Consider the following 27,785-nt stretch of genomic DNA (forward strand, 5'->3'; position numbering starts at 1 on the left):
TATGGGCAAATCTTATTTCATCATATTTTAGACTATGTAGTGATGAAAATGAACATTATAATCACAAGCGACTTTAATTATGATTTAAGAGGCAAGTGTAAAAAGAAAGGAAATGATATAAAAAGAATGTCTGAAAGATGTGGTAAGTTAAAAGTTCATGGATTTATAAAAGAAGTATGTATAGAACTGAAATAGATTATTTTATAGTATAAGAAGGGATAGCGATAGGAGAAGGGGAGGTAGTTGAAACAGTATTTTCTGATCATCTTGCAATATGGCTAGATATAAAGGAAAACAAGGAATAAATAAAAATAGGCAAAGGAATAAAAAGGACATATGAGAAAGCATGGAATGAAGAAGGAAAAAGAAGGAAAGAGATTAATAATATAGGTATGGAAAGATCATATTATTATGAGAACATTTTATAAAAACTGGTCTGAATGGTGGACGATATGTAAGGAAAATATAAAAAATGTTTTTTATGGTGGTAATATGAAGTGAGAAAAGCAGAGAAAGAAAAATATAAAAGAACATATAATGATGATACATTGGATGGTTTAGAGCATAATGACATAAAGTACTTTGACAAAGAAAAATAATTATATTAAAGAAATTAAGAAAAATTCAAGGATTGTTATATAAGCAAAGATATCTTACAAGGAAAAAGAAGAGCATTGAGTTGCTTAAGCAGATTAGTAAAGGAAGTTGATAGTGTAATGAGAGAAATAAAAATTGTAAAAGGAAAAATAGAAAGAGCTGAGGAAAAGATTATGAATAGTGTAGTACAATATGTGCAAGAAAAGTTTAAAGATAAATTAAGGTAGTGAAAACAAAAGCACAGAAAGTAAAAAAAAACTTGACTAAATTGAATAAAGAGTTGGAAAAGTAGATTTCTTTAAATGAGCTAGACAAAGTATTAGGACAAATAAATATAGATTCTGTTGCAGGACCAGATAGAATAGGGTATGAAATGTATAAAAATGTAAGGGACTGGCAAAAAAAAAAAAAAAAAAAAAAAATATATATATATATATATATTAAATATTTTGAGTGAATGGTTATATGAAAGTCTTATGTATAAAAAATTATGTAGTGGAATACTTAAATTTATATGGAATAAGGAAGATAGAAGACAATTAAAAACTGGAGACCAATAATATTGAATAATAATGATTATAAAATCTTTACATGAAAATAATGCAAAAGAAATGTGAAACTAAACTGAAAAATATTATGGAAGATACTATATATAGTATAAAGGGGAAGGGTTGTCAAGAACTGTTAATGATAGAGAAACTGTGGATGATAATATTATGAATAGAAAAGGAGAAGTGAAAATCATGATAGGATACCTTAATAAAGCATTTTATACAATTGGACATGAAATCTTATGGGTAATAATGAAAGAATATAATATAAGTCAGAAAGTTAGGAAATTATGTATGTCAGTGTATAGTAATAAGAAAATAAATGCACTTGTAAATAGCTGGTTATGCCAAGAGGTATACATAAAAAGTGGTGTAAGACAGGGATGTCTAATAGGTTGTATACTCTTTACATTACTTACAAATGTGATAGTATGTGAAATAAATCACAACATGAAGGAGGCAGGGTATAAAGCAATTGAAGGGTTAAGAATTCTAGTTTTATTAATATATGCAGATGATATTATAATAATTTCAAAAACAAAATTTGGATAAAAGAATAATAATTTGTGCAAATGAGTGTTTATATGTGATAGGGGTGGCTTTAAATAAAGAAAAAAAAGTAAACGTTTAGGTGATATAAAAAAAGATGGGAATATATATTTTACATTGAATAAAATTTGTGTGAGGTATAACATTTAGAAATAAAGACATAAGTAGAATTAAATGGGGAAAACAATAGAAGAAATAAAATAAACCTGTCTTTTCTGGGGAACATATTAATTATCATTCAGAAAAATGGCTTAGTTGATAAATTCAGTATTGATGGGAAAAATACCATAATTAGCAAGTTTATTTATGTTATTTACAGTATTTGAAAAGGATTTATTGCAGATAAAATTTTCATTCTTATGAGGTTCTAGATTAACTCCAATAAAAAGAGGAGTGTTGTGTATAAATAAAGAGGAAGGAAGTTTAGGGTTAATTAATCCAGTGGTATATGCTGCTTTACTAAATTTGCTTGAAGTGTTCAAGTGAATAAATGAAAAAGATGAGTGAGTAGTAAAACTGCATAAATATAAGCATGATAAATTTTGGGGTATGGTAAAAAAGAGTAAAAGAGAAAGAGCCTATAAATGAAGAAATAAAATGTTACTAATAAAAATATTTTTGTGGAAAAAATAAAACTAAGAAGACAGAATAATATGGTATAGGAATGTAATGATAAAACATTACCATGTAAAATCATGGGAAAATCTAACAGACGAAAAAAGTAAAGCTATAAAAACAAGAAGAAAATGGTGTAATCAGAAAATGGAATGTCAAGTTTTTTTGGAGACTCGCAATAGATAAATTACCAGCAAATATGCCATATAAAAAGTGATAGAATATATTTACATTGTGAAGAAGAAGAAGAAACTATGGAACATGTGTTTTTGAAATGTACAAAAGTAAAAAAGTTACAGGGAAACAATGTAAAGAAGATTTTTTTTCAATTATATAAAGAAGTGGATAAAATAAACATGGATATGACTAAATATGGATATTATATGAATAGAAGTAAAGAATATGTTAAAAGAATAGATACAAAGTTATTTTATATTATATGGGTTATATGGAATGAAAGAATAAAAGGAACTATATTTAATAGTAAATGGATTTAACATCAATATTAACTAAAACCAGATGGTGATAGGCATGGTATCTAACGAATGAAAATTTAGTATGATTGTAAAAGAAATTGTGAATTATGTGTAAACAGAGTAGTATATAGTGTATAGAATTGTATAGAATTTATAAACTCAAATGCCCTGGTTCAACTGGTCAATACTACCACCAGAGGTGACAACATATTGGACCTGGTCATCACCAACATGGGCGACTGTTGTTCCACACTGGAATTCAACACCTCGCTGGTTATATCTGACCATAAACAAATCACTTTGGATATCCACATTCCGCCCCCACCCCCGGACAAGGAAACCACCGTGAAAAACTTTTCAAAACCAGACTTCACGTTACTTAAGTCCGAGGTGGAAAGTTTCAAAGCCCCCATGCTAAAGGATAATGCTGTCCAAGCTGCAAAATCCTTTACTAATGCATTCTACGGGCACCTACAGGAATGCATGGATCGTGCTATCCCAAGCAAAACCAAGACTCACTCCTCCAAGAAAAGGAAACCAGTCTGGTGGACTCCTGCCATAAACAAGCTATGCAATAGAAGGAGGAAACTAGTACAGAAAAGAGTAAAATCTCAAGAAGGGAAGACATTCCTGATCAGTATCAGCAAGAAACTATGATCCCTCATAAAATCATCCAAGGTGAGCTTCGAAAGAAAAATTGCCAAGGACTCGAAAGATAACCACAAGGCATTCTTTAGCTATGTCAAGAATCTAAGTGGCAATGCTCAGATCTGCTTGGAGTTAGTGCAGAATGGCACAAAATACACTGAAACAACAACATCCTGGCAGACAGGTTCAGCCCAAACTTCACCCCCCTCTCACCCCCAAAAGGGCCCATAACCATACCAGAAGACTATAGAGTCCCTGAAATCACAGACACTCAGGTTAAAACAGCCCTCTCCAAAGCCAAAAACACAACATTAATGGGACTGGACAGTGTCCCAGGCTGTGTCCTGCACTAGCTCAAAGACAAACTAACCCCTCACCTAAACACACTGTTCAAACACAGCCTCTCCACAGGCTACATACCCATAGAGTGGCACACAGCAACAGTTATTCCACTCCACAAAGGTGGAGCCACACCAGACCCCGGGAACTATCGCCCTATAAGCCTGACTAGCTTGGTCTGCAAGGCTATGGAGCACGTCATCATGGAACTCATTAACAGAGACATTGGGAACCTCCAAACACTGGAACCAACCCAGTTTGGCTTTGTTAAGGGCAGAGCATGCCTCCTAAACCTGGTGGACTTCTTTGAGACAGTTACCAAGGCTATAGATGAAGGAAAGGTGGCACACACAGCCTACCTAGACCTCGCAAAGGCCTTCGACACCATTCCCCATTCTAGACAAGCTAATAATAGACAAGCTCACCAGCCTGAACATAAACCCCTACATCACAAGATGGGTTGCCAACTGGCTCACGGACAGAACCCACATAGTGAGAGTTGAGGGAGCTAGGTCTGACTCTAAACCGGTTACAAGTGGCATTCCCCGGGGCTCAGTCCTAGGACCCCTCCTGTTCGGCATATACTTCTCAGAGGCACAGACAAGCACAGGAGGAATATGGCTGACCAAGTTCACAGACGACTGCAAACTAGGGGCTATAATTGACTCTCCGGCTGACACAGACATCCTCCAAAAGGGTCTCACTGAGATGGATACCTGGTGTCAAAATCATGGCCTCAAGCTAAATGCTAAAAAGTGCATAGTCATCCCCTTTGGAAAAGCAAAGAACCCACAAACTACCACATAGGTGGTAGTTCCCTAAATACGGAAGACGTAATAAGGGATCTGGGGACCCAAGTAGATAGTAATCTCACCTTTGATAATCACATTGCCAAAGTGGTTAGAAAATCCTTCTATGTGGCCCACCTAAACTCAAAAGGGTTCACATCCAGATCAAAAGAGGTCATTGTGCCCCTCTACTCATCATTCATCAGACCCATCATAGAGTACAATGCCCCATTTGAGATGCACCTTACAAGACACCTGCAACAGCTGGAAAGACCAAAGAAGTACCTCACCAAGAGGATCACTGGCCTCAAACAGATGCCCTATGCAGCTCGAATGAAGAAACTCCAGTTGTACTCGGTTGCATACTGCCTACTCAGAGGTGCTCTCTGCCTGACATACAAGGCCATGTCCAACCCAAAATTGATGGACATGCTCCACCTAAAGAAAACCTTATCCCCTCAAGCCACATGCTCTAGGGATCTAAACCTCACCACAACAATAAATAGGACGTGCTAGAGGGATAGATTCCTGTCCCAGAGACTTCCCATGCTTTGGAACAAAATTCCAATCTGCATTAGGCAGAGCTCCTCACTAACACTCTTCAAAAGAAACCTTGACGAGTAGATGGGAAACAGAAAGTTTACCCTGGGGATCACTTCAGTGGCTCTGCTGGACAGAGGCACAGGGAACTAATCTATGGGGGCAGCGAAAGCCAACACATTCTGGCTAGGCTTCTAACTGCCTTTGGGCAGATAGCCTAGTATCAGCCTATGAACCTATATCTATATAGTTGTACATTTATAAATATTTGTAAATATATAAATATGTTATAAATAAGAGTTCTTTTTGCATATAAATAAAGGACACCTTCACTTTTTGATAGGTGCAGTGAGTACTTTTACATCCACCTGAGCTACCACCAACTCAGGAAGATGGGGCCTCAGTTTAATGTCTTATCTAAAGGACAACACACTCAGGAGTACAGCACCCCTTCTGTTGTATTGCAGTGTCAGCAATCCAGCTATGTGGTATAGGACTAGAACCAACATCGTTCTGCAACAAAGGTAAGTGTGTTATCTCTTGTGCCACTGACACTGCTATGGTTTTAGGGGGATATTATTGCCTTGATTCTAACTAGTATGAAACTTGATGGAAAGTATGAAAGGATCCCCAAGCCTTCTAATTTAAAATTTTCAGTCGCAATTGAATTAGGTGACATGTTGATATACTACTTGATTAGTGATATAGAGCTATAATTTTAATAAGCGCTGAATAGCAGCCAGGTTTAAGAATACAATTTGTAGTTGATGGATTAAAATGTAACTCCTAGACAGCACAGTTCACAATGTAGTTAAGTAAATTAACTAAGACTAGCACAGGATGATTGTTGGATTTTGTTCAAATAGGGGCAGTAAAGTCATTGGTGTCATGAGTGTTGACCAACTTAAGCGTACCTCTTCTATGATATCTTTCTATAAATTCAAAGTTGCTGATTGATAACTTTTTTCAGTGGTTTAGGCACATTTTCTTTTCCTATGTGATGAGAGGGCTGATGTTTGAACAGAAATTGTAGATATTCACAATAATAGAAAGAATACATTTGGGTTAATGAAAGGCTGACTGTTTTCTTTAATAACTGTGATGTTTTCTGGTCTGTTCAACTTGAATATCCCTGCTAGCTATGTAACTCTGTTCAGCGGTAGCCCCATTCTGCATATCTTGCAACACTGTTTTTGTTCACTCTGGGGCTAGCATATGAAGACAATGACCTTACATTTAGCCTGTTATCTTCTGACTTTGTCCATTACGTTTAGCATGGATTTCTGATTAAAAACTGAACATTTTTTCAGTATCACAAATGGCAATTTTATATTATTTATTTCCAATAGGAAACTAAACTTATGAGGACTCCTGTTATGGAAATCATCAAAGCTGCCCATCTGACATCAGAATGAAATGTGGTCATCCTTACCATCATTGCAAAAAGAATTGAGCTTTTCCTGTATTCTCTGGCTAATTGTTTCATTCTTTAGTGTGAAGGCACTCAGATGCTATCTAATACTATTTGTTTCATTTATACTTTTGCAAAGGCAACCAAAAAAGAGAGGTTATACAATTGCTGACTTCAGTACAGAGTTCAAAAATTCATTTGCAGTTGCAAAATGAATGAAATATTGACTGTCTTCATATATCCCCTGAAAGCTTGAGTTACTTCTTTAGTGACATATTTGGATATTTTCAAAGTTTCCAACAGCATAGTAAACATTTATTTTTATGTAAGTAGAAATGATTATTCTCAGTAAATGTGGTCCATGGGTCATTGTTCAGTTTTGTGCTATCATATGACAGAAGAATATACCAACATTTATAGAAGTACTAGGTTAATTGCCCTCACGGGCCATTTTAGGCTTGGACAATTTCCTTTTTTGTGCTTGAAATAACTTGCCCCATTTAGTATTAGACTAGCCTTACCCATTCCATGGTCTATAATTATATAATACCAATGATGAGAATAACAGGGATCATACCGTAGATAAATTGAGGTGATCCCATGCATGGGATAAATAATTTAGAAGCTACCTCTGTCTATTAGTAGTAGTACAGGAGGCAGTCCGGGGGTACACTTTCTGTTTCCCATCCATAGATTTAAATTTTGTGCTTGAGTATAGACAAGAATGAACTTTGTTTTATGTAGATGGGGAGTTTGCTCCACAGCAATGGTATCCAGTGGGATATATAGCTGTCCTTCCAAACCATTCTGTTGATGTTGCAGAAGAAGTTCAGATCCTTAGACCAATTATTTCTATATATCTGTCCTTCCAAGCTGTTCTTTTAATTTGCAGAAGAGGTTTAGATGCCTAGGCTAAGTATTTCTGATGCCATTTGACTTGCTGATGTGCAGTAATTTGATCAGAAATGGGTCAGGAGATACCTTGTATGCCAGACACACATCATCTCTTTGCAGTCTGTAGGATACTGAGTATTATGACAGGGCTTTGAGCCATTCCATGTAGAACATGTTGTTTAGACCTTGTATTTTTTAGTAAGGTATCTCTGTGGGAGTTCTAGTTATTGCTTGTGTCTGGAGATACATGCCAGAGGGAGTATTATATTCAGTGATTGGCCTAATGAGGGTTGAGTAAAGGGGGGCAATGACATCCCCAGATTGAGACACGATACCTTTGTTTATAATCTGTGTAATACAGAAAGACTTTCTTACAACAATAGACACATACACGTTGGTCAAAAGTTATGTCACTGTCCAGTTAAGTTCCCAAATCGTGAACAAATGGGTCAACTCTTAGGGATGTACAGTTAATGGAGTAGTCCTCTAGGGTAGGTGACTTCTCAAAGGATGCAATAATGCTTTTCTGACATTTAGTTTCAGACCATGATTTTGGCAGCAGTCATTTATTTGGGACAAACCTTCCTGCAGAATGGCTAAGTAATTTGGGGACTGCTCCTAGCTTGTAGTCAACTGCAAATGTAGTCAGCCAGAGCACTTTGGTGTTGGCTTTTACTTCAGAAAAGTAGATGCCAAACAGGTGTAGTCCCAGCACAGAACCCTGGAGGACTCCACTGATGATTAGTCTCTTTGTGGAGCTAATTTCCCCTATTTTGATTATCTGCATCCTATATGTGGGCCAGTTATCAATCCAGTGGGGTGAAATAGGGGTTTATTCCTTTTTTATTTAGCTTTTCTACTATGCCTGAGTGGAAAATTGTGTCAAAAGTGTTGGCCAGGTCAAGGTATTTGGTATGCACCATTTTGCTGTCACCCATTGCTTTGGTGACCTTTCCAAAAAATCCACCTGGTTAAGTAAGCATGAGCTGCCATTGATGAATCCAAACTGAGATGGGTCCAATAGTTGGAGGTTCCATATGTCCTGACAGATTAATTCCACAATAAGTCATTCCATGACTTTGCAAATGAAGCTGGTCAGACTTATGGGTTTAGAGCTGGAAAGTAAGCATGTTAAGGGGTGTGGCTAAATTGTGCTTCATACTATTTATGATCCACTCACGGATATAGTCAAGACCCATTGATGCAATATTTTTAGCATTTGATAGCACTTTTAAGATTTGGTCTCGTGTGATAGCTGGAGGTGAGTAAATTTCAGGTATATCTTGAGGGACAGACAGTGGGGAGGGAGAGGTAAAGTTAGAAATTATCAGCTAGTAGATTTGCCATATCTTCAGCCCCATTGTAGGTAATACCATTTACAATCAGCTCAGCGCATTGCTGCATTGAGATTATGAACATAACTAAACAAATGCCTTGTGATTGTCTTTGGCTTGGGTAGCTATTTTTAGCCACAGAATTGGCTTTGGTGTAATATATATTTAATAATATATATAATATTATGTATTTTATATATTTATTTTATTTATTCAACATTTGTTTACTGGAAAAGTCTGACCTGGAACAGAGCCAGTTTCAGCGGAGGCCCGGGAGAAATGCTACAGATGCATCTCTTTGAAACCGTGTTAAAGCAACCTTTGTTTTCAAGGTCGTAAATTCATTCTAGATATATTATATTTTACTTTATTTTATTTTATTCCATGTATGAGATTATAAATGAAGAAATGGAAGTAGAGAATGAATAAATTGCTGCTGCTTAATCAGGAAGTATATAAAATTCTAAGAACTTACTGGCCAATGGTGTCCAAAGACAAAAATCTGGCTGCGTGCAATATCAACTCTGTTCCATGCTAGTGCTAGGCTCAGCTGATCTGGTGCAGATGCATTTGTTCCTGAAAATAAAAAAAAAAAAAATGTACTTTCTTATTAATAGATGTCTCACACTACAAAGAATTCTGTAAGACTGAGAAATGTATGCTTGGAAAAAGATGCTAACACTCTTCAGAGTGAGTATCCTTTGTTCTCCTGTATCACCAATGAAAACTATACCTTTGAGCAGAGCTGTTAATATAGCCATTTCAATGTCCTGTTGTCCCTCTGATCCCATTCGAAAGACTGTAATCTAAAAAAATGAAAAATATGCCATGTAAAAGTGAAAAATTGGAAGACATTTTTCATCTGATCAGTTATAGACAATAAAAGGAAAATATCTAGGACATATAATAGCAGCACAAGGCACTAGCTCAGAACTAAGAAGATACATGCTGTGAATGATGTCTGGGAGAAATGTAGTTGTGTTGTGTTTAAATTACAATCACACAAACTCTTCAAGAGTTCTGCTGCTAATGCACCCACAGAAAGCCCATATTCACTGCAGTCTCAATGGAACTATAATGGGGTGCTTATTTGTGCCATTGTTCTCCCATGTCAGAGAATGCTGTTCAGATAATAGCTAACAGAGAAGGGAAAACTAGAATGTGACTATTATAAGCTACTGTTAAGTAGCTTCAATCTGTTAGATGTCAGGACACATAACATGGGTGATATTCTGGAAAGTAAATTAAGTGTCTTGTATTTTAGTATGGGAGTGTGTATATGGGTGAATGCAATCACTGTGATTGCCTAGAAAACAAAAATGGTTGCACAGGTAAGGGGAAGAAGACCTCATTGGCATCATGGAATATTTTACAGTGGTCCAAATTACCTAGCATTTCTAATATTCAGAGATCAGAAGCTTTTACTGTCTGCCATCTCAGCATTACTTCACTGAGGCAAATTGCCTTGAAATTGAGAGAGAGCGAGAGAAGGAGACCGAAAGAAAGGCAGAGGGAGAGGGGAGAGAGAGAGAGACGGAGAGAGAGAGAGAGAGAGAAAGACGGAGAGAGGAGCCACTCTGAAATGTATTAATTTAGGGATAGTGCATAAGTAGTGATAATTTCCATAGGATTTTTTGGCCTGTGGGAATTGGGGTGAATTATTTGAGCCTTGTCTAGTTCTCAGATCCTTGATGCAGCTAAGTATTCCCTTAGAAGGTGGAAGAGAAGATGGTAATGAGATAAAAAAATGACAAATTACACATATGTGCTCTAGAAAAAGTAAAGCAAATAGCCATGTAACCAGGCTACGTCACAAGCTTTGGTATACTTGGCTGTATCTCTACATGTCTAATCCTATTTCATGATCATGTACGTCTTGATACATTGATACTGTATTTTCATATTTTTAAGAGATGGCCATTTAAATACAGATTTGTTGGGAGGAAGAAGTTTTGATAGTCCAAGAACACCAAGGCACAAATAGAAGATGTTCATTATGGTGAGAGATCTTAAGAGTACAAGTTCTTAAAATTTATGTAGGAAGATAAACAAATCACAAATAGGTATCTGACTCAACAAACAGAAATACATTAGAAGACAAGAAGAATGCATTAGTAGTGCTAGCCCATGGAGTTCCTGTCTTCCTTCCTTCATTCCTTCCTTCCTTCATTCCTTCCTTCCTTCATTCCTTCCTTCCTTCATTACTTCCTTCCTTCATTACTTCCTTCCTTCCTTCATTCCTTCCTTCCTTCCTTCATTCCTTCCTTCCTTCATTACTTCCTTCCTTCATTCCTTCCTTCCTTCCTTCATTCCTTCCTTCCTTCCTTCATTCCTTCCATTCTTCCACCATTTCTTTAATTAATCTTAAAATAAGTTTCAAATTATCTTCATATCATAACTGATGTTAAAATGACTTCTGTATTAGGAAATGTCTACCACATTTAAATTTTCTCATAATATATTTTGAACTTATGCTTCTGAAAATAAGCTACTTGCCCATTTCACTTTTTTCTCCTGTTATTTTATTTGGTTTTCTTCAACTGCTGTCCACATGTCCTGGTTTTACTCAGACAGAACATTAAAAAACTTAAAGGCTTTTGACAGAAAGCAAATGAATGAAGTGCAGTTGACTTGAAAATTTGCCACTGTGCAACTGTGTAATAAAGCACATGTTTAGATGTATTTTTGGAGGTCATGCCCCATGTACCCCATGTTGGGGCTATGCCTTACGCTCCTTTACTAATATATTCGCATGCTGAGGTTTTACAACTCTGTATTAAAGGAAAACACATTGACTTCTATAGAAAATGTAATATTTCACTGTACACGTTTATTTAAGTCTGAGTGAGAATACTTTATTAGGAGGTTCTTACATGACCTTCTAGTGATGTATAGAAGACATGTTAAGCAACGCACATGGTATGAAGTCTGGCTGGGCACATATTAGGAGGGAATATGGCAGGTTCAGATCCTCACAAAAGGGATGCAAAGCCTTGCCTTCTGCAGAAAACAGTTTAAAAAGTATTTCAGTCATGCTTTCTGTCATTTTATCTAATTTAGTAGTGTCCACGTAGTGACAAGTTTATTTCCTTTATTGAAATATTTGCTAGCTAAATTTGATAGCCGAGTCTTCTAGGTGTAAAACTTTGACTCAAACTCTAAAGTCTTCAATATGTCAGATATGACCATGGCATTATTTTAGGAGTAAAGAATTCAGTCATATTGCTATTTCAGTCAGTTAAATATACAAAATACAATTCTAAAAACAACAATGTGATGGTGATAGCTCTCTGTCTTTTTCTGCAGCTGTTTTGCAGAAGTTCCAAAAGAATCTGGTGTAGAGATGTCCAGCCTAGGATCAGACAGGAGCCTGTCTTAAATGGAGGGAGGGGGTGCTGAATTTAGATTTCTTATACAATAGTGGTGCAGCGGTTAACATTGTCACCTTACAGCAAGAGGTTCTGCGGTTCGATTCTCAGCTGGAGTGCCTTCTCTGCAGAGTCTGCATGTCCTCCATGGGTTTGTGTGGGTTTCCTCTGGATACTCTGGTTTCCAACCACATTCCACAGACATGCAGATGGAGTATTTCTTCCTGGGCCTCTGCTGAAAATAGGCTCTGTCCTAGTCGGACTTTCCCAGTCAGCAAATGTTAAATTAATTAAGTTGTCCTATGAACTACCTGGGATTCATAGATTTTTAGTACAATATTCAGTACAAAAATAATGTAGAAAGTGGCAGGATGAATATGGGAAATTCAGAGACAAAGCTTGGCCTTGCAAGAGGAAAAATAGCATAGTATGCAGTACAAGAAAATGACTGCATAATAGAGTGGAAATTAGAAATCTTTGTATTTGGCAAATAGATTTAGCAAATATGGCATTAATATAGTACAGTGATTCACAAACATATACAATAGGTGCACTGTACTGCAGAATAAACCTATTCTGAAGAAAAATGTTTTTTTAGTGCACAGGTATATGGATAAGCCCGAATCAGCATCAGCTATTGCTGAGAGAACAAGTGTCAGTGGCCATCATTGGAACCAGTGCCTGTGACATTGTGCATTATGACCATCTGTGTCATTCCAAATGTAAATCACAGCACAAGATATACTTTTCTTCTGCAAAATATATTTATCAATTTCTGAAGGGTTCCTATTATACTGTCAAATGATCAAATGAAAGGTCAGCACAACACTGAGCCTTAAAATGTTGAATGACATAACACCAAAAAATTGACAACAAAACAAATAAAACACCTGCTTTTTGCAGGTATAAACAAAGGAATTGTGTCTAAATATATGGATGTCATTGCCCCCCTTTACTCAGCCTTCATTAGGCCAATCATTGAATATAATGCCCCCTATAGCACGTATCTGTCCAGACACATGCAACAACTGGAACACCCACAGAGATACCTTACTAAAAGTATACAAGGCCGAAACAAGTAATACATGGACTATTTCCAAGCATGTCACTATACTCAGTATCCTAAAGACTGCTAAGAGGTGACTGGTGTCTGGCTTACAAGCCATCCTCTGACCCAATATTAATAGATTTACTGTATATCAGCAAGTTAAATGGCATCAGAAATAGTCTATGGAGCTAAACCTTTTCTGCAACATCAAAAGGATAGTTTACAGGGACAGGTATATCTCCCAGAGGTACCTCTGCTCTGGAACAGACTCTCCATTCACATAAAACAAAGTTCATCCCTGTCTATATTGAAGCACAACTGAGGGTGTTCCCTAAAGAGGGCCTTAATGCAAAGAGTGGTTTTATGGGTAAAGTCGCATGCTAATTTGCTAGTCTGGGTTACTTGCTAATGTTAACAAGCCACATGTTCTCCCCTGGAAGTACTTGAGGGTACCAAATTATATAGGCTAGCTTGGTGAGTCAATTTTACTGTAGGAGGAAAAAGTGAACCCATTCACTCCTATGGAAATATGTGTGGTATAGGTAAGGTCGTCAGTGTGTGGATGGATGTATGCATGTCTGTAGGGACATGAACAAGGCTACACAAATGTGTGTGTGTGTGTGTGTGTGTGTGTGTGTGTGTGTGTGTGTGTGTGTGTGTGTGTGTGTGTGTATGCACATCTATGGGGTGCCACTGGTAAAGTAATGCACAGGATGTTGGGGAGGAACACTAACGCAGCCAGGTCTGACAGTGGAGTGTGCAGTTCAGAAACATGGTAATGAGCCACTAATGAAGTGTTTCTCACTGCAGATATATCATTCTCTGAACTGGAATTTCTATCTATCATGATAATTGGCCAACCCGCATTAAGCAATTAGTGCAAGAGAAAAAAATATCTGTGAATCCTGGAGATAATACTCATCAATCTGTTTATTAAAACCTGACTTCAAAATTCATGTCACTGGATCCTGGAGTTTTTTTATTGCACAGTCCAAGAATACTACAGGGATCTATACTAGAGTTATCACATACTTTGCTTAAGGCAAAAAAGTGCAGTTGTTACTGTTTTAGAAGTCTGTTTTAGCATCCAGATATTCAGTAAACTGGTTAGTTATGAAACTGTCAGCAAAATGATAATCCATAGAGGATGCTTTACTGATATCTCCAATGTTGTTAATGCACTAAATGTACTGCTACTACATTTCATGAAGTTAATATTCTTGGGTTTATGTTAGATTAATGAGTTTTTGGAAACTCAAACTTCATATGGTCAAGACCATATGTCTGTGTGTCTAAAAACTCAAGGCATTTGTATGGAGATTGTCGTACGGTGGTGATTTGTTAATTTACTCTTTTCTCTACTGTAGTGCGATCATGAAGATGGTATATATAATTTGCAAGGGATTTGGGGTAGCTTACCCTTCTGCAAAAACTTACATATTTCTTGTTTTGTTTCGTTCAATTTTCAGAAAGTAGAACATATGGTCTTAATCGTATAAAGTTTAAGTTTCCGAAAACTCAATTATCTGACACAAACCTATATTAGTACTGCAATAATGAAAATATAAGAATAAAAATATGAAACATTTAGAAAGTGCTAGCAAATTATTTATATAAAGTTTGACATTCTATAAAAGTAAAAAATATGAACCATTTAGAAAGTACTAGCAAATTAAATATATGCACAAAGTTTGACATTCACCTTGCATATTAATACATGTTGCTTATCCTGCAAGGAATTGAAAAGGACAGGTGCATAATAAACAATGTTGTATGTAATGATTTCTATATCTACAAACTGATATAAATAGGGATTAAAGCTCTTCTGGGATTCAATGTTTTTTGGAACAAGTGATACATCTTAAAATGTGTATCGTGTAAACTATTGCAGCAGATATTTTGAAAATCAGTCATTAAGATAAGGTAAAAATGAAGCAAAGTGTTCAGTACTCTTGCAGAATGGCAGCTAAAGACATTTTAAGGACTCTTGTAAGACGTGACTGCGTTAGAATACACTACTACCACATACAGAACTACAAAAGTTTCCCTTGAATAAACTCTGTGATGATAATTCTGACTGATAGTTTACTATTTCATCATCTGCTTTTATATGCATTACTAAATGTTATATTTTTGAACACTGGGAAGTTCTATTACAGACTTCAATAGGATGATATTTGAAAAGTAATGTACAAAGTCTTAGATGGAATAGTACAGTTATGTATAATTACCAATGTAATATATATTATCAAATGCTTAGATTTAAGATTTTCAACCCTACAATAGTCTGGTTTAAAATATTTGTAACCACAGTTTAGACTTTACTGTACATTTCTAAACAACACTTTATTTTTAGTGAAATGATATATTCTCTGAATTGCATGTCTTTAACTTTGCCTTCACTTTGCAGTAGAATGGTGTTTACTGTGAATAGCAATTTAAAGTAGTCATCCTACATTTTGCCTTGTGAAATTCCAGTATACTGTGCATTTCTGTTCCTTCATAAATTTATTTAAGTTTGAAAAAATGTAACTTTTATCCAATTTACTCATTTTCATGAAAAATGCATCAGTATATAACACTGAGTGATTTAAACATATATGATCCTCACATTGAACCAACAGCCTTATGGATTAGTGTGTTTAAAAAGTACCATATGCAACAGGCAGTGCTTTTTTCAGTTACTGAATAATACAGTACACATTTGTGTAGAAATTAACACTGTGCAAAACAAAGTAAAAATGTAAACATAATAAAACTGCACTTTAAGATCGGGTGCCCTTTACACTAAAAATAAAAAAAAAAAAGACATTGTCTGATAACAGTGAAAAAGAAGTGGCCCTGCACAGGAAATAACCTAACTTTAAAATGTTTTGTGGAGCAGATTTTCAAAGCAGAACTTCTCCCATTCCAAGAGTCTCTGCTTGGCTTCGAGTTTCCATCAGTCTTCTGTTTAACACTAACCCCAACTGGTATTGTTCAATCGCTCATTCTTTTACTGGTAGTATTTGCTTATCTTCTTCACTTATTTTCAGTTGAAACGAGGTCAGCTGAAGTATATCACTTAATTGTAATTATAATTGCCTTAAAAAGCAACATTTGGAAGTTCACTGTGATTTACCATATTTAGGGTCCATTTATTATAAGATATTAGATTCCACCATATCATATTTACCTTCAACAAAGTATGTGAAAACAAATGTTGTTCTGACCAAATGATGTGTTTGCACCATACATGTATACTGTATGTTTTGGTAAGAAGGAAGCCAGAGTATTATAAAATGACAATTTTGTTTTCTAGTTAACCAAGCAGTGAAAGGAAGAAAGTCCAAGTTTATGCAGTGAAGTTGGACTCCAAGATGCAGGTGGTATGGACCACACTGCAGAAGAAGGAGGTAATATTTTATTCATTTCATTATTGTCTAGTAGGTCATGAGGCAGGGGAAATAGCATGCAAAACTTCATTAGATGTGGCACCCTTAGTTCTGAGTAGCCTTTATTGCAAGTAAGAAGGACCAGTTTGGTGGGCAATAGACAGCTCATGTTCCAAATGATCAGCTTAAATGTTGTAGGTAGGGCTGGTGTTAGCAAATGTGGGACTTAATTTTGGTAGGACCCCTCATCTGATTCCCACCCACTTTCCACCCATTCTCTTCCTCCACTAGCTGGGTTCTTAGACTTAGACAATTTCAGATTAGGTGTGAGGAACATAAGCTATTATTGTGCATTGCAAGTAGAACAATATGTTTATTTATTAGCTCGTATTTTGTCATACGACACTAAGACTAACTATTATACTCCTGGATTACATTCGGATACAACGTTTTCAGCAGTTCCTCTCTCAGGGGCTTGTTAACTTGGTGACACACTATAAAGTCTCTGATGGATCACCGAGACCTTGTGTCTGCATGGTGCTTCGTCAAGTGGGTGCACACTGGTTTACTAACGAACATGTCCCGAAACTCCTATAGTATTGGCATGATCTCCTCAACTTAGGAAAGATATAATAGCAAACATCTCCTCTACCCCTCAAACACACTTCCTTTTTTAGTTTTTTGCTTTTCTGTTTCCCTCTTTTCTCTTCTTTCCCTCATCTGACTCATTCCTCACTCTGCTTCACATCCTTTGCCCAAAAGTAGAAGATAGTGTAAATAGTTTGCCCTTTGTATATTGCTCTCCTCATAGAAACATTATACTGTATGATGTTGTAATTCTTAGCTATTTTACTGCCTGAATTATTGTATCACGTCTACTTATGGTTGTAAAACTCCACCGACTGACTTTGTTTGCTACTACTTATGGTTGTGTTCATTCGTGTTATCTACAAAATGACTTATATGTCCTTTAAGCTTGTCCTTACATTACCATGATTGTGTTAATCTTGATTAAAGTTTACTGTTTCTTTGGTTGTATTTATGCAATGTTGAGTCTGAAAATGGTCTTGGTGGATCAGAGCTATACCTTGCTTAACACACTTTAAGTACATGAATAACATTTACAAAAAAAAATCTCTGTAAGTTTAGTACTTTGGGAGATGTTGCAGGTAACACTGAGCAAATAAAATGACTGAGAAGCAAGCTCATTTTGAAATGTGAAACCTGGTAAAACCTTCTGACTTATCATAGGCTCCAGCTCTCATGTCTCACACCCAAAGTCCTTGGATGCCTGGAAGTACTGGACAAGTGAATCAGTGGGGCTTTACTTAAAAGTTGTGGGAAGACTGGGGGCCTAAAAAACAGTATGAAAGATTTCCAAACTCTGACACACACATTCTCCTTTCATATTACTCTGTTCTTTCTTTGTGGGTTTCTGCAGTTACACTGAATGGTTAGAGCTCCTTCTCATACTTTGTTGCAGTTTTCCAGAAAAAAACACATAAACTTTAGATTTCTTCAGAATGTACAGCAAGAAAATTAGAAATGTTCTGAGGCCTCACCTCTGTAGTGGCACTGCTCATGTACCACTCTCCTTAAAACTATTTCTATCATTTTATTTACATTTATCTCATTATTTGTTAAACTGGTTGAGTGGACTAATTCATATGGATATTTTATATCAATATACAAGAATACAAGGGTAACATTAAGGCTTACACGTAGTGATAATTTAGAGTAGTTAGTAAGTATCATGTTTTGTCAGATGTAAGAACATGAGGAAAAATTTAAGGAAACCCTCTGGAGAATATACAAAACCACACTACTTGTTCCACTTTCTACAATAAACACCAAACACTTGTAGCATGTGACCATGCAGCTGCAGACCAGTAAACCAAACAGGATAATGAAAAGGCTCACATAGTGTCTTGCATAAATAGTGGGTATCTAAGTAAAAATTCAAACTCAGTTTCCAAACATACAAATTTGAAGTTTTGCTACTTGTGTATCTCTGCTACCTTTAAACTAAAACAAACAAAAAAAATCTTGCTTTTTTCCCACTTTCTGAAATTTAAGAAAGTTCAGTTACAGATTTTCTGTTCTGAACTGTTTGTAAGTTTCTTGGAGGCCAGTGCTTGCTTGGGCTAAAGGGAAGTCTCTGTGTTCACCAGTGGCAGTGGTTAACACTGAGCAGCCTGCCTGTCCCTGTAGGAGTGGTTACTGCCTAGAAGCTGTAGTTTTATTGGCCATTTTGGGTCAATTCCAAACTCCTTGATCTCTCTATCTTAAAACCCTGCAACTGTCGTTTTGCGTGGTCTTGCGCAAAGAGCAGGGTCGGGCAGCACCGCTTAAACAGGTTTAAAGTATTCCCGGCTCCACAAAATCTGGTCTTCACTTTTTCCCTTAGAACTGCTCAAAATAAGCACTCTATTTTCATTCTAAAGCCCTGCACTTGCTCGTATAAGTAATCTCATAGATAAACACAAATAAACTTAAGCACTACATCCTCTTATACTCCTTTTAAGCACTTGCTCCCTATTGGTTCTTTCTGATCAGTCAATAAGTAGTTCCCTATATTATTCAGGCATGTCCAAAGGTCAGTTTCGGGTTTACTCTCCAGTCCAGCTGGTGAATCTGAGAATCTTGAGGCAATGTTACAACTGCCTTATGTATACAGACCACCCTCTCCTCCTCCCAACAAGCTCGAATATATGTGAGAGATGCAATTATATAGCCAAACTGGAGGCTAAGCTCTCTCAACCCAGTACTGGCAGAGCTTGTCAGGAGGAGAAGGTAACCGCACACACCACAAATCCAGTCTCACATAGATCAGCAAACCAAACGCATAAACACACAAAAACATACTCGGAGGCTCTAAATAAAAATCTGCCTAAGCAGCAGAGACCTCCAAAGCAGACATCCAAGCAACCCCTACCACGAAACAATACCCACGTAGCACATAGCTCACAAAGTCAGTGTGCCACGCAGTCACAACCCTTAAGGCTAAACAATACATGTAATACACTTGTAATAGGTGACTCTATTGTCAGACACACTGACATCCCACTCACCAGGCTGAACAAGGAGAAGGTCACTGTAAGCTGCCTGTCGGGTGCCAGCATCCGCCACATAACACAAGCACTCAGGTCACTCCAAAGCAAGTACAAATATGACTCCGTCATTGTCCATGCTGGTGTGAATGACCTAAGATGTACCTCCCTGGACTACATGAAAAAAGATGTAGAGGAGCTCTTTGATCATGTAGCCCAGGCTGGTATGACCCTGACCTTGAGTAGCATCTTACCCTCACCAAGAATGATGTCACAGTATAAAGACAAAATTATCTGTTTTAACAATTGGCTAAAGTATTGGTGTCATTCAAAGGGGATCCAGTGTCTGTCAGCCTGGGATGACATGCTCGACAAGCCACGTTGCTTCGCTAGGGACGGCTTGCACCTGTCACCCCTAGGTTTTCGAATACTGGCAAAGGCTCTTGCCTCCCCCATAGTGCCTTTTTTAGGCAAGGCTCAAAAGACAAACCCACCTCCATAGACAACACAAAGAAAAAAAAACTAAGGGTAATGCTGCTCAATGCCAGAAGTCTAAACTTCAAGATGCACACACTCGAGACTCTCCTCAGTATGGAGAATGTTGATATCTATGCAGTAACAGAAACCTAGTTCAAGGCTCCCGAGAGCACCCCAGCACTAACAGGTTATACTTCATACAATGGATTCTGGCCCCAAAACTCAGACCGAATCACAAAAGGAGGGGGAGTATCCATATTCATCAAAGATACCCACACCTCCAGGTTAGTGGCACTGCACGAAGCATCGGAGACCATCCATGTGCAACTAACAGTGGGCAAAACTGCCTTTCAGTTTGTAGCCTGCTACAGACCACCCTCCCAAACACAGGAACCTCACTCGGCTTTCATGAGAACACTGGAGAATATGAAGGTCTCACCAAACACCATTATATTGGGTGACTTCAACTACCCAAACATTGATTGGGAAAACTACTCAAGCCCAAACACCCTCGCCCAACGGTTCCTAGAATTTATAAATTCAAATGCTATGGAACAACTGGTCACCACTCCCACAAGAGGGGAAAACATATTGGTTCTGGTCATCACCAACATGGGGTCTCTATGTTCCACACCAGAGGTATACCACTCATTGGTAAGATCAGACCATAAACAAATCTCACTGGACATCCATATTCCATCCCCACCCCTAGCTAAGGAAACCATGGTGAAGAACTTCTCAAAAGCAAACTTCACACTTCTCAAAACCGAGGTGGAATCCTTCAAAGCACCAGGACCAGTGGAAAATACGGCCCAAAATGCAGAATCCTTTACAAAAGTATTCTATGGACACCTACAGGAATGCATGGAGCATGCTATCCCAAATAAAACCAAGACTCACTCCTCCAAAGGCAGGAGACCTGTCTGGTGGACCCCGGCCATAAATAAGCTATACAACAGAAGGAGAAAGCTACTATATGATAGAGCAAAATCCCAAAAAGGGAAGGCGTCTCTGATCAGTACTAGCAAGAAACTGCGATCCCTCATAAAATCATCTAAGGCCAGCTTCGAAAGAAAAATTGCACAAGACACTAAAGATAATCACAAGGCCTTCTTTAGTTATGTCAGAAACCTGGGAGGAAACTCCCAGATATGCTCTGAGTTAGTGCAAAATGACAAAAAATACACTGAACCCACAGACATTGCCAACACCCTGGCAGAAAGGTTCAGTGCAAACTCCCCCCCCCCTTCCCCCCCAAAAGAGCTAATGTCTATCCCAACAGAGTGTAGCCTTCCTGAGATCACAGATGCACAGGTAAGAGCTGCCCTCTCCAAAGCAAAAAACACAGCATCAGTGGGACCAGACGGTGTCCCGGGCTGCGTCTTACGCAAGCTCCAAGAAGAACTAAACCCTCATATAAAGTCACTGTTCAATCTCAGCCTTACTACAGGGTATGTACCCAAGGAATGGCGTACAGCAACAGTGGTCCCACTCCACAAAGGTGGTGCCACAACAGACCCCAGAAACTATCGCCCTATAAGCCTGACTAGCCTGGTCTGCAAAGCTATGGAGTGTATCATCATGGAAATCATAAACAAAGACATTGGGAACCTCCAGACACTGGATCCTACCTAATTCGGCTTTCTTAAGGGCAGATCTTGCCTCTTGAACCTGGTCAACTTCTTTGAAACAGTTACCAAAGCCATAGATGAAGGGAAGGTAGTCCACACAGCCTACCTGGACCTTGCAAAAGCCTTCGACACAATACCCCACTCGGGCATCATAAATAAGCTCACCAGCTTAAATATCAACCCCTATGTCACAAGATGGGTTGCAAACTGGCTCAGGGATAGAACCCACATGGTCAGAATAGCAGGTGCAATGTCAGACTCTAAACCAGTTACAAGTGACATCCCACAAGGCTAAGTCCTGGGACCTCTCTTGTTTGGTATATATTTCTCCGAGGTACAGGCTAACACAGGTGGACTATGGCTGACCAAGTTTGCAGATAACTGCAAACTGGGTGTCATAATCGGCTCTCTGGCTGACACAAGGATCCTCCAAAAGGGTCTCACAGAGATGGATAATTGGTGCCAGAGCCATGGCCTAAAGCTAAATGCCAAAAAGTGTATAGTCATTCCCTTTGGGAAAAACAAAGTGCCCACAAATTACCACATAGGTGGTAATCCATTAAGTACGGAAGAAGTAATTAGGGACTTGGGGACCCAAGTAGATAGCAATCTCTCCTTTGACAATCATGTTGCAAAAGTGGTTAGAAAGACCTTCTATATAGCCCACCTTATCACGAAAGGGTTCACATCTAGATCAAGAGAGGTCATTGCGCCCCTCTACTCATCACTTATCAGGCCCATAATTGAATACAATGCCCCATTTGGGATGTACCTTACTCGACACCTGCAGCAACTGGAAAGACCCCAAAAGTATCTCACCAAGAGGATCAAGGGGCTCAAACAGATGCCCTATGCAGTTGGGCTAAAGAAACTCCAGCTCTACTCAGTTGCGTACCGCCTACTCAGAGGCGATCTGTGTCTGACGTATAAGGCCATGTCCAACCCAGAATTAATGGACATGCTTCACCTCAGGAAATCCAAATCCCTTAGAACTACATGCTCCAGGGACTTGAACCTCAGCACAGAAATAAATAAGGCATGCTGGAGGGACAGATTCATATCCCAGAGGCTCCCCTCCCTCTGGAACAAAATCCCAATCCATGTTAGGCAGAGCCCCTCACTGACCCTCTTCAAGAGAAATCTTGATGAATGGATGGGAGATCGTAAATTTACGCCTGGGATCTCTTCTGTGTCCCTGCTTGACAGAGGTACAGTAAACTAACCTTAAAAGGGCTACCTTCTGTGACCTACTATACAGAGGCACAATCAACTAATCTAAAAAGGTGACGAAAGCCAAACACACTCTGGCTAGGCTTATAAATGCCCTAGGGCAGATAGCCTAGTATCAACCTATGAACCTATGAACCTAATAGGCATAAACTAAAACTAAAAAAATGGTTATGTGCTTTTGTCCCTAAAAATCAGTAGGACTTCATCAGAACCATGTTTTATACATTTGAATAGCTTGCTAAACAAATCACATGATGTAAAATATCCAGTGGTAGTTAAACAAATTAACTCAACTTGTATCAATATTATCTACACAGTGTAAGAAAAATATATATAAAAATATATGTAGAAAATACAATCAATGGGGTTGTTTTGTTAAAAGAATGCGTAAATATATTAATAAACATGTTTGTTTACAATCTTTCTAAATATATTTAAATATATTAAAATAAATTTAAACATTTATCATAATCTGGCGGCTCTAGATTTGAGTATAGAGACAATGGAAACGTGTTCATTTCAGCCCTCATTATTAGATGCAGTCAATCTCAGCTGCCAGATCAATTCTTTGTACTTGATTCAGAATTCCCAAGAACCATCCCATTTATTGTGTAGGACCACTTCCAAAATGGCAAACTTAAATTGCCAATTAGTACACACCTGTGTGTGTTTGAATAAGGCATTGTTAGTGTTTTGCTTTAACATAGCGTAACAATGCTCATAAATTATTTTCCTAAAATGTCATTCAGTTTTACCATAGTAATAATTGGAACATCCTTCACACGGCACTATATAAACCACTCCTTTGGAAGCACAGTTGCCCTGTGCTAAGGGAATGTTGTAAGGAAACCCATCTAAGTGCACACTATACGTTCGTTATCTAGAATGTGTGAACATTGTCCACCACTACCATATTTTCTAGTACCCTTAATACAGGTGCCTGTGGGTTGGATTTTGGGGTATTCTAATAAATGTTTAAAATTCCTGTCTGTCTTAAAAACAAATCTAGATGTATTCCCTAAAATTTCCTCATTCACTTTCAGAATATTCCAGTTGTTCTTAACAGTATCTTTTGCCATTTTTGAGGAAGTATTTTATGTGATCACCAGCGCATTAGAGAACAAATTGTTGTCCCCTTGTTCAGTTAACAACTCTTGGTTTGTGGCCACTTAGCAGTGATGTATATTTCTTACCCCAGTTATTAATCATTTCATCTCAAATTTATGTTAAAAAAATCTTGGGGATAGTTTCTGTCTAAAAACATCTTAAAAACATTCTCCACCTCTTGGAGAAAAGCATTGTAATCAGAACACATTCCTGAAATTGTAACCAGCTGTCCTTTGAAAATATTTTTCTTAGAAAAAATTGGGTTATAACTAGAAAAAAATCAGGGTAACTGTTTGAAACTGTGGGTTTCCTGTCAAAAGAAATTAACCCTTGAGATAACAAGTCTTTAAAAAATAAGTCTATTTTCTTATAAGTTAAATTGATCTCATTTATAGAAACAGTCTCATAACTGTTGGTGTAGTGAAGTAAATTTGAAATCTGGTTAATGTAGTCAGTTTTAATAACAGCTACAATCCCCCAAGCTTATCAGGTTTCATAACACTAATAGAAGTATTGTTTCTAAGTTGGTTAAGCAACAGCCATTCCTCTTTAGTGAGGTTGTAACGTGGCTGTAAATGCTTATGTTGAAGGGTGTACAAATCCTTCTTACAAGTTTTTTCAAAAGTAGCAAGCAACAGGTTGAGGGGGATTGTATGTACTTTTTTCTTAAGATTACCATAATCTGCCTCAGTATTTGATTCTACGTATAGAATATCATGTGTATTTAACTGGAAATTTAATTTCCTTGTAAACAGTTTCAGTTCTATCATTACACATGGCAAATTCATCTGGAAACAAGGTACAAATTTGAACCCTTTGTTCAAAAGTCTAAAATGGGTGGTAAAATTTGTAAAACAGTATAATTTTAGATGATAAATCCTTGAAAAGTTGAAACAATCTCATCGTTGTTACAGAAATGTAACTGACTATGTCCCCAAGAAAAAGAGTCTGAGAATTTTTTACCAATAGTTTCTCCTTCTTCCCTGCCCTGGGGTTTATTTTGTCGACCTGGTAGGGTTGATGGATGGGATAAAAAGCCCCTTCATTAGCATTGTGAGGGTTTGAAGGAGGTATGTTGTCGGTATTCCTTTCTGATCATCTTGGAGGGGGATTATTTTCAAATTCATCACCTGGATTAAATGAAAACTCATCCAAATCCAATGGATGTGCCAGTATATGGTTGGTAGGCACAGGTTCTACATCAATTTGCCCTTGCCCATTGCCAAGGTTCTGAGGTTGTTATGTGGATTAAATGCCTTTAGATAGTGTATAGGCTTTATTTTGTGTGTATTCCATGTAGTCTCTATCAAGTTTTTTTTTTATTTTCTCTTTAGGTTCAGGATTATCTGTTGGTCAACTTTTGAAAAATAATGTCATATCTATAGCTGTTGTGTTCAAAAAATAAGTTGTTCTTAATACCACTGTTTAATGTGTTTAACTCATTACACAGGCTATTAATTTGACCATTGTTCCCTTTAACAAGAAATTGTAACTGTTCAAAGCCATGCCGGTGAAACATAGCTGTAAGTTCAACAAATTCATTGCTGTCTTGTGAAAGACTGTTGGGAAACATACATACAGAAACCCTTAGGCACCCTTTTAGTTTTTAAACATTCCAGCAAGTAAAGATTATCTATTTGGAGACTACGCACCTTGTTTAATTTCTTTTCAAAGGAAAACAACATTAAGTTGAAAGTGCCATTGTACGTCCTCATGTCAAATGTTGTTAATGTAATGTCTTTGTGCAGTCAACTGTAGAAATCTAGTGGATATGATGATCTAATATGCTTTTCACCAGCATGAGGTGTTCTGTTAGAAATGCTTGCATAGGAGCCGGCATTGGTGTCTACAGCTGTATTTATACCAGGAAGTGCACAGGAAGTAGAAGGTTCCACTTGAGAGACATGTCAAAGGAGTCGTAAACTTATTTTTTCAATAGTTGAATTTAAAGTGGTTATTTGTTGGCTTTGTATACCAACTGACACACATTCATCACAAATGGGGTTAAAATCTTCCAAAGAATAAAAATGTCATCCAAAAAATGTGAAAAACAAATGTCAGTGATGGTAGTAATCAGATTTTAAAATCTGTAGTCTTTCTCAACTTTACATAACCAGATTAGCATAGGTGGAGGCACAACTTGCTCCCAATGCTACACCTTTCACGTGGTGAAAATATTTGCCTTCAAAATAAATAAAATTATGAGTCAAAATCAAATCCATAATATCAACAATGAAGTTGGTCAATCGATCATTATGTTTGGTAAGCCTAAATATCCCTGAATGGAATAATTCCAAACCTGTCTGATGAGGAATACATGTAAACAGGTCCACTACATTGATTGTTGAAAAACTACATGTACCACTATAATATTGTCATTTAATTTTAGTTAGAAATTCCCATGAAATTCCCATGAATTTTTCAATATGTTATCTGGAGCGCAAATAGCTCCACAGACCACAACACTGCCAGAGGGTATATTTTAGAATTCTGTGCAGCTACTATTAACCAATAAGATGGTGACATAATATCTCTGTGGACTATGGGGGTGCCAAATATAGTAGGAATAAGTGGTTTACTGTTCATTAAAAAATTAAAATTATCAAAAAAATTACCCCTTGAGATAGTGAGTCTCCCAAAAATAAGACTATTTTCTTATAAGCCAAATTAATCTAATTTATGGAAATAGTCTCATAATTGTTGGTGTTGTGAAGTAAATTCAAAATCTGGTTAGTGTAGTTTTATTAATGATTACAATCTCCACCCTTATTCAGGTTTCATAACTCTGATGTATTGTTTCTGAGTTGGTTAAGCAACAATCACTCCTCTTTAGTGAGGCTGTAATATGGGCATAAATGCTTTTGTTGAAGGGTATACAAATCCTTATCACAAGCTTGTTCAAAACTAGCAAGCAACAGGTTGAGGGGGGGATTGTATCTAATTTTTTTTCTTAAGATTACCATAAGCCACCTCAGTATTCAATTCTACTTTTACAATATCATGCATATTTAACTGGAAATTTAATTTCCTTGTAAACAGTTTCAATTCTATCATTACATCTAGCAAATTCATCCAAGAACAAGGTAGAAATTTGAAATCTTAGTTCAGAAGTGTAAAATGGGTGGTAGAAATGTGTAAATCAGTTTAACTGCAGATGTTAAATCCTTGAAAAGTTGAAAGAATCCCATCATGTGTTACAGAAAAGTTAACTGTCTATGTCCACAAGAAAAAGTTTTTTTTTCCAATAAACATCTTTATTAAATTATCATGTATGACATAAGCAATCTTACATTTATATAAATGAAAAACAGACAACATTGACACCACTTTAGTTGCAAACATTATATATCACAGACACCATTAAAACAACTGTAGCTGCAAACATTATAGATCATTTACAATCTATCCAGTCATTGTCAGTTAAGCATTATATGGCTCATTCAAACCCTGCCTCTTAAACCCCATTCTTTCTCTGCATATATTGTTCCCACAATTCCCATTTTTCTATTTAGTTTGCTCCATCCCTTTTCTAAGATCGCAAAAGTCAGCCAACTCATTACACTCCCAAAAAACATGTTCCCAGCCACCTGTTTCCTGCCTGTCACACCTCCAGTATTTGCTATCCACCTGAGGAAAAATTCTTTGGAGCCTACTTGGGGTATAAAAATACCTATGTAAACACTTCCAGCCAAAGTTCCTAAATCTTCTAGACTTTGTTGCATATTTGAATTTGTTACCAATTGCTTCTCCTTCTTCCC

At 37.2% G+C, this 27,785-nt stretch overlaps 1 protein-coding gene across 1 annotated transcript in view; it reads right to left on the reverse strand.

Annotated features, from left to right (window-relative positions):
* TRPM1 (transient receptor potential cation channel subfamily M member 1) overlaps positions 1-27,785 on the reverse strand; it is an 841,064-nt gene that overhangs the window by 584,514 nt on the left and 228,765 nt on the right. The window contains exons 8-9 of the mRNA XM_044078483.1: positions 9,476-9,548; positions 9,218-9,318 (exon numbers count right to left, since the gene is read on the reverse strand). Of these exons, the coding sequence (XP_043934418.1) occupies positions 9,218-9,318; positions 9,476-9,548 (174 nt within the window). The remainder of the gene's footprint in view (positions 1-9,217; positions 9,319-9,475; positions 9,549-27,785) is intronic.

The sequence above is a fragment of the Protopterus annectens genome, chromosome 7.part1 (assembly GCF_019279795.1).
Source record: "Protopterus annectens isolate FY-2018-M chromosome 7.part1, PAN1.0, whole genome shotgun sequence".
NCBI classification, from domain to species: Eukaryota; Metazoa; Chordata; order Ceratodontiformes; family Protopteridae; genus Protopterus; species Protopterus annectens.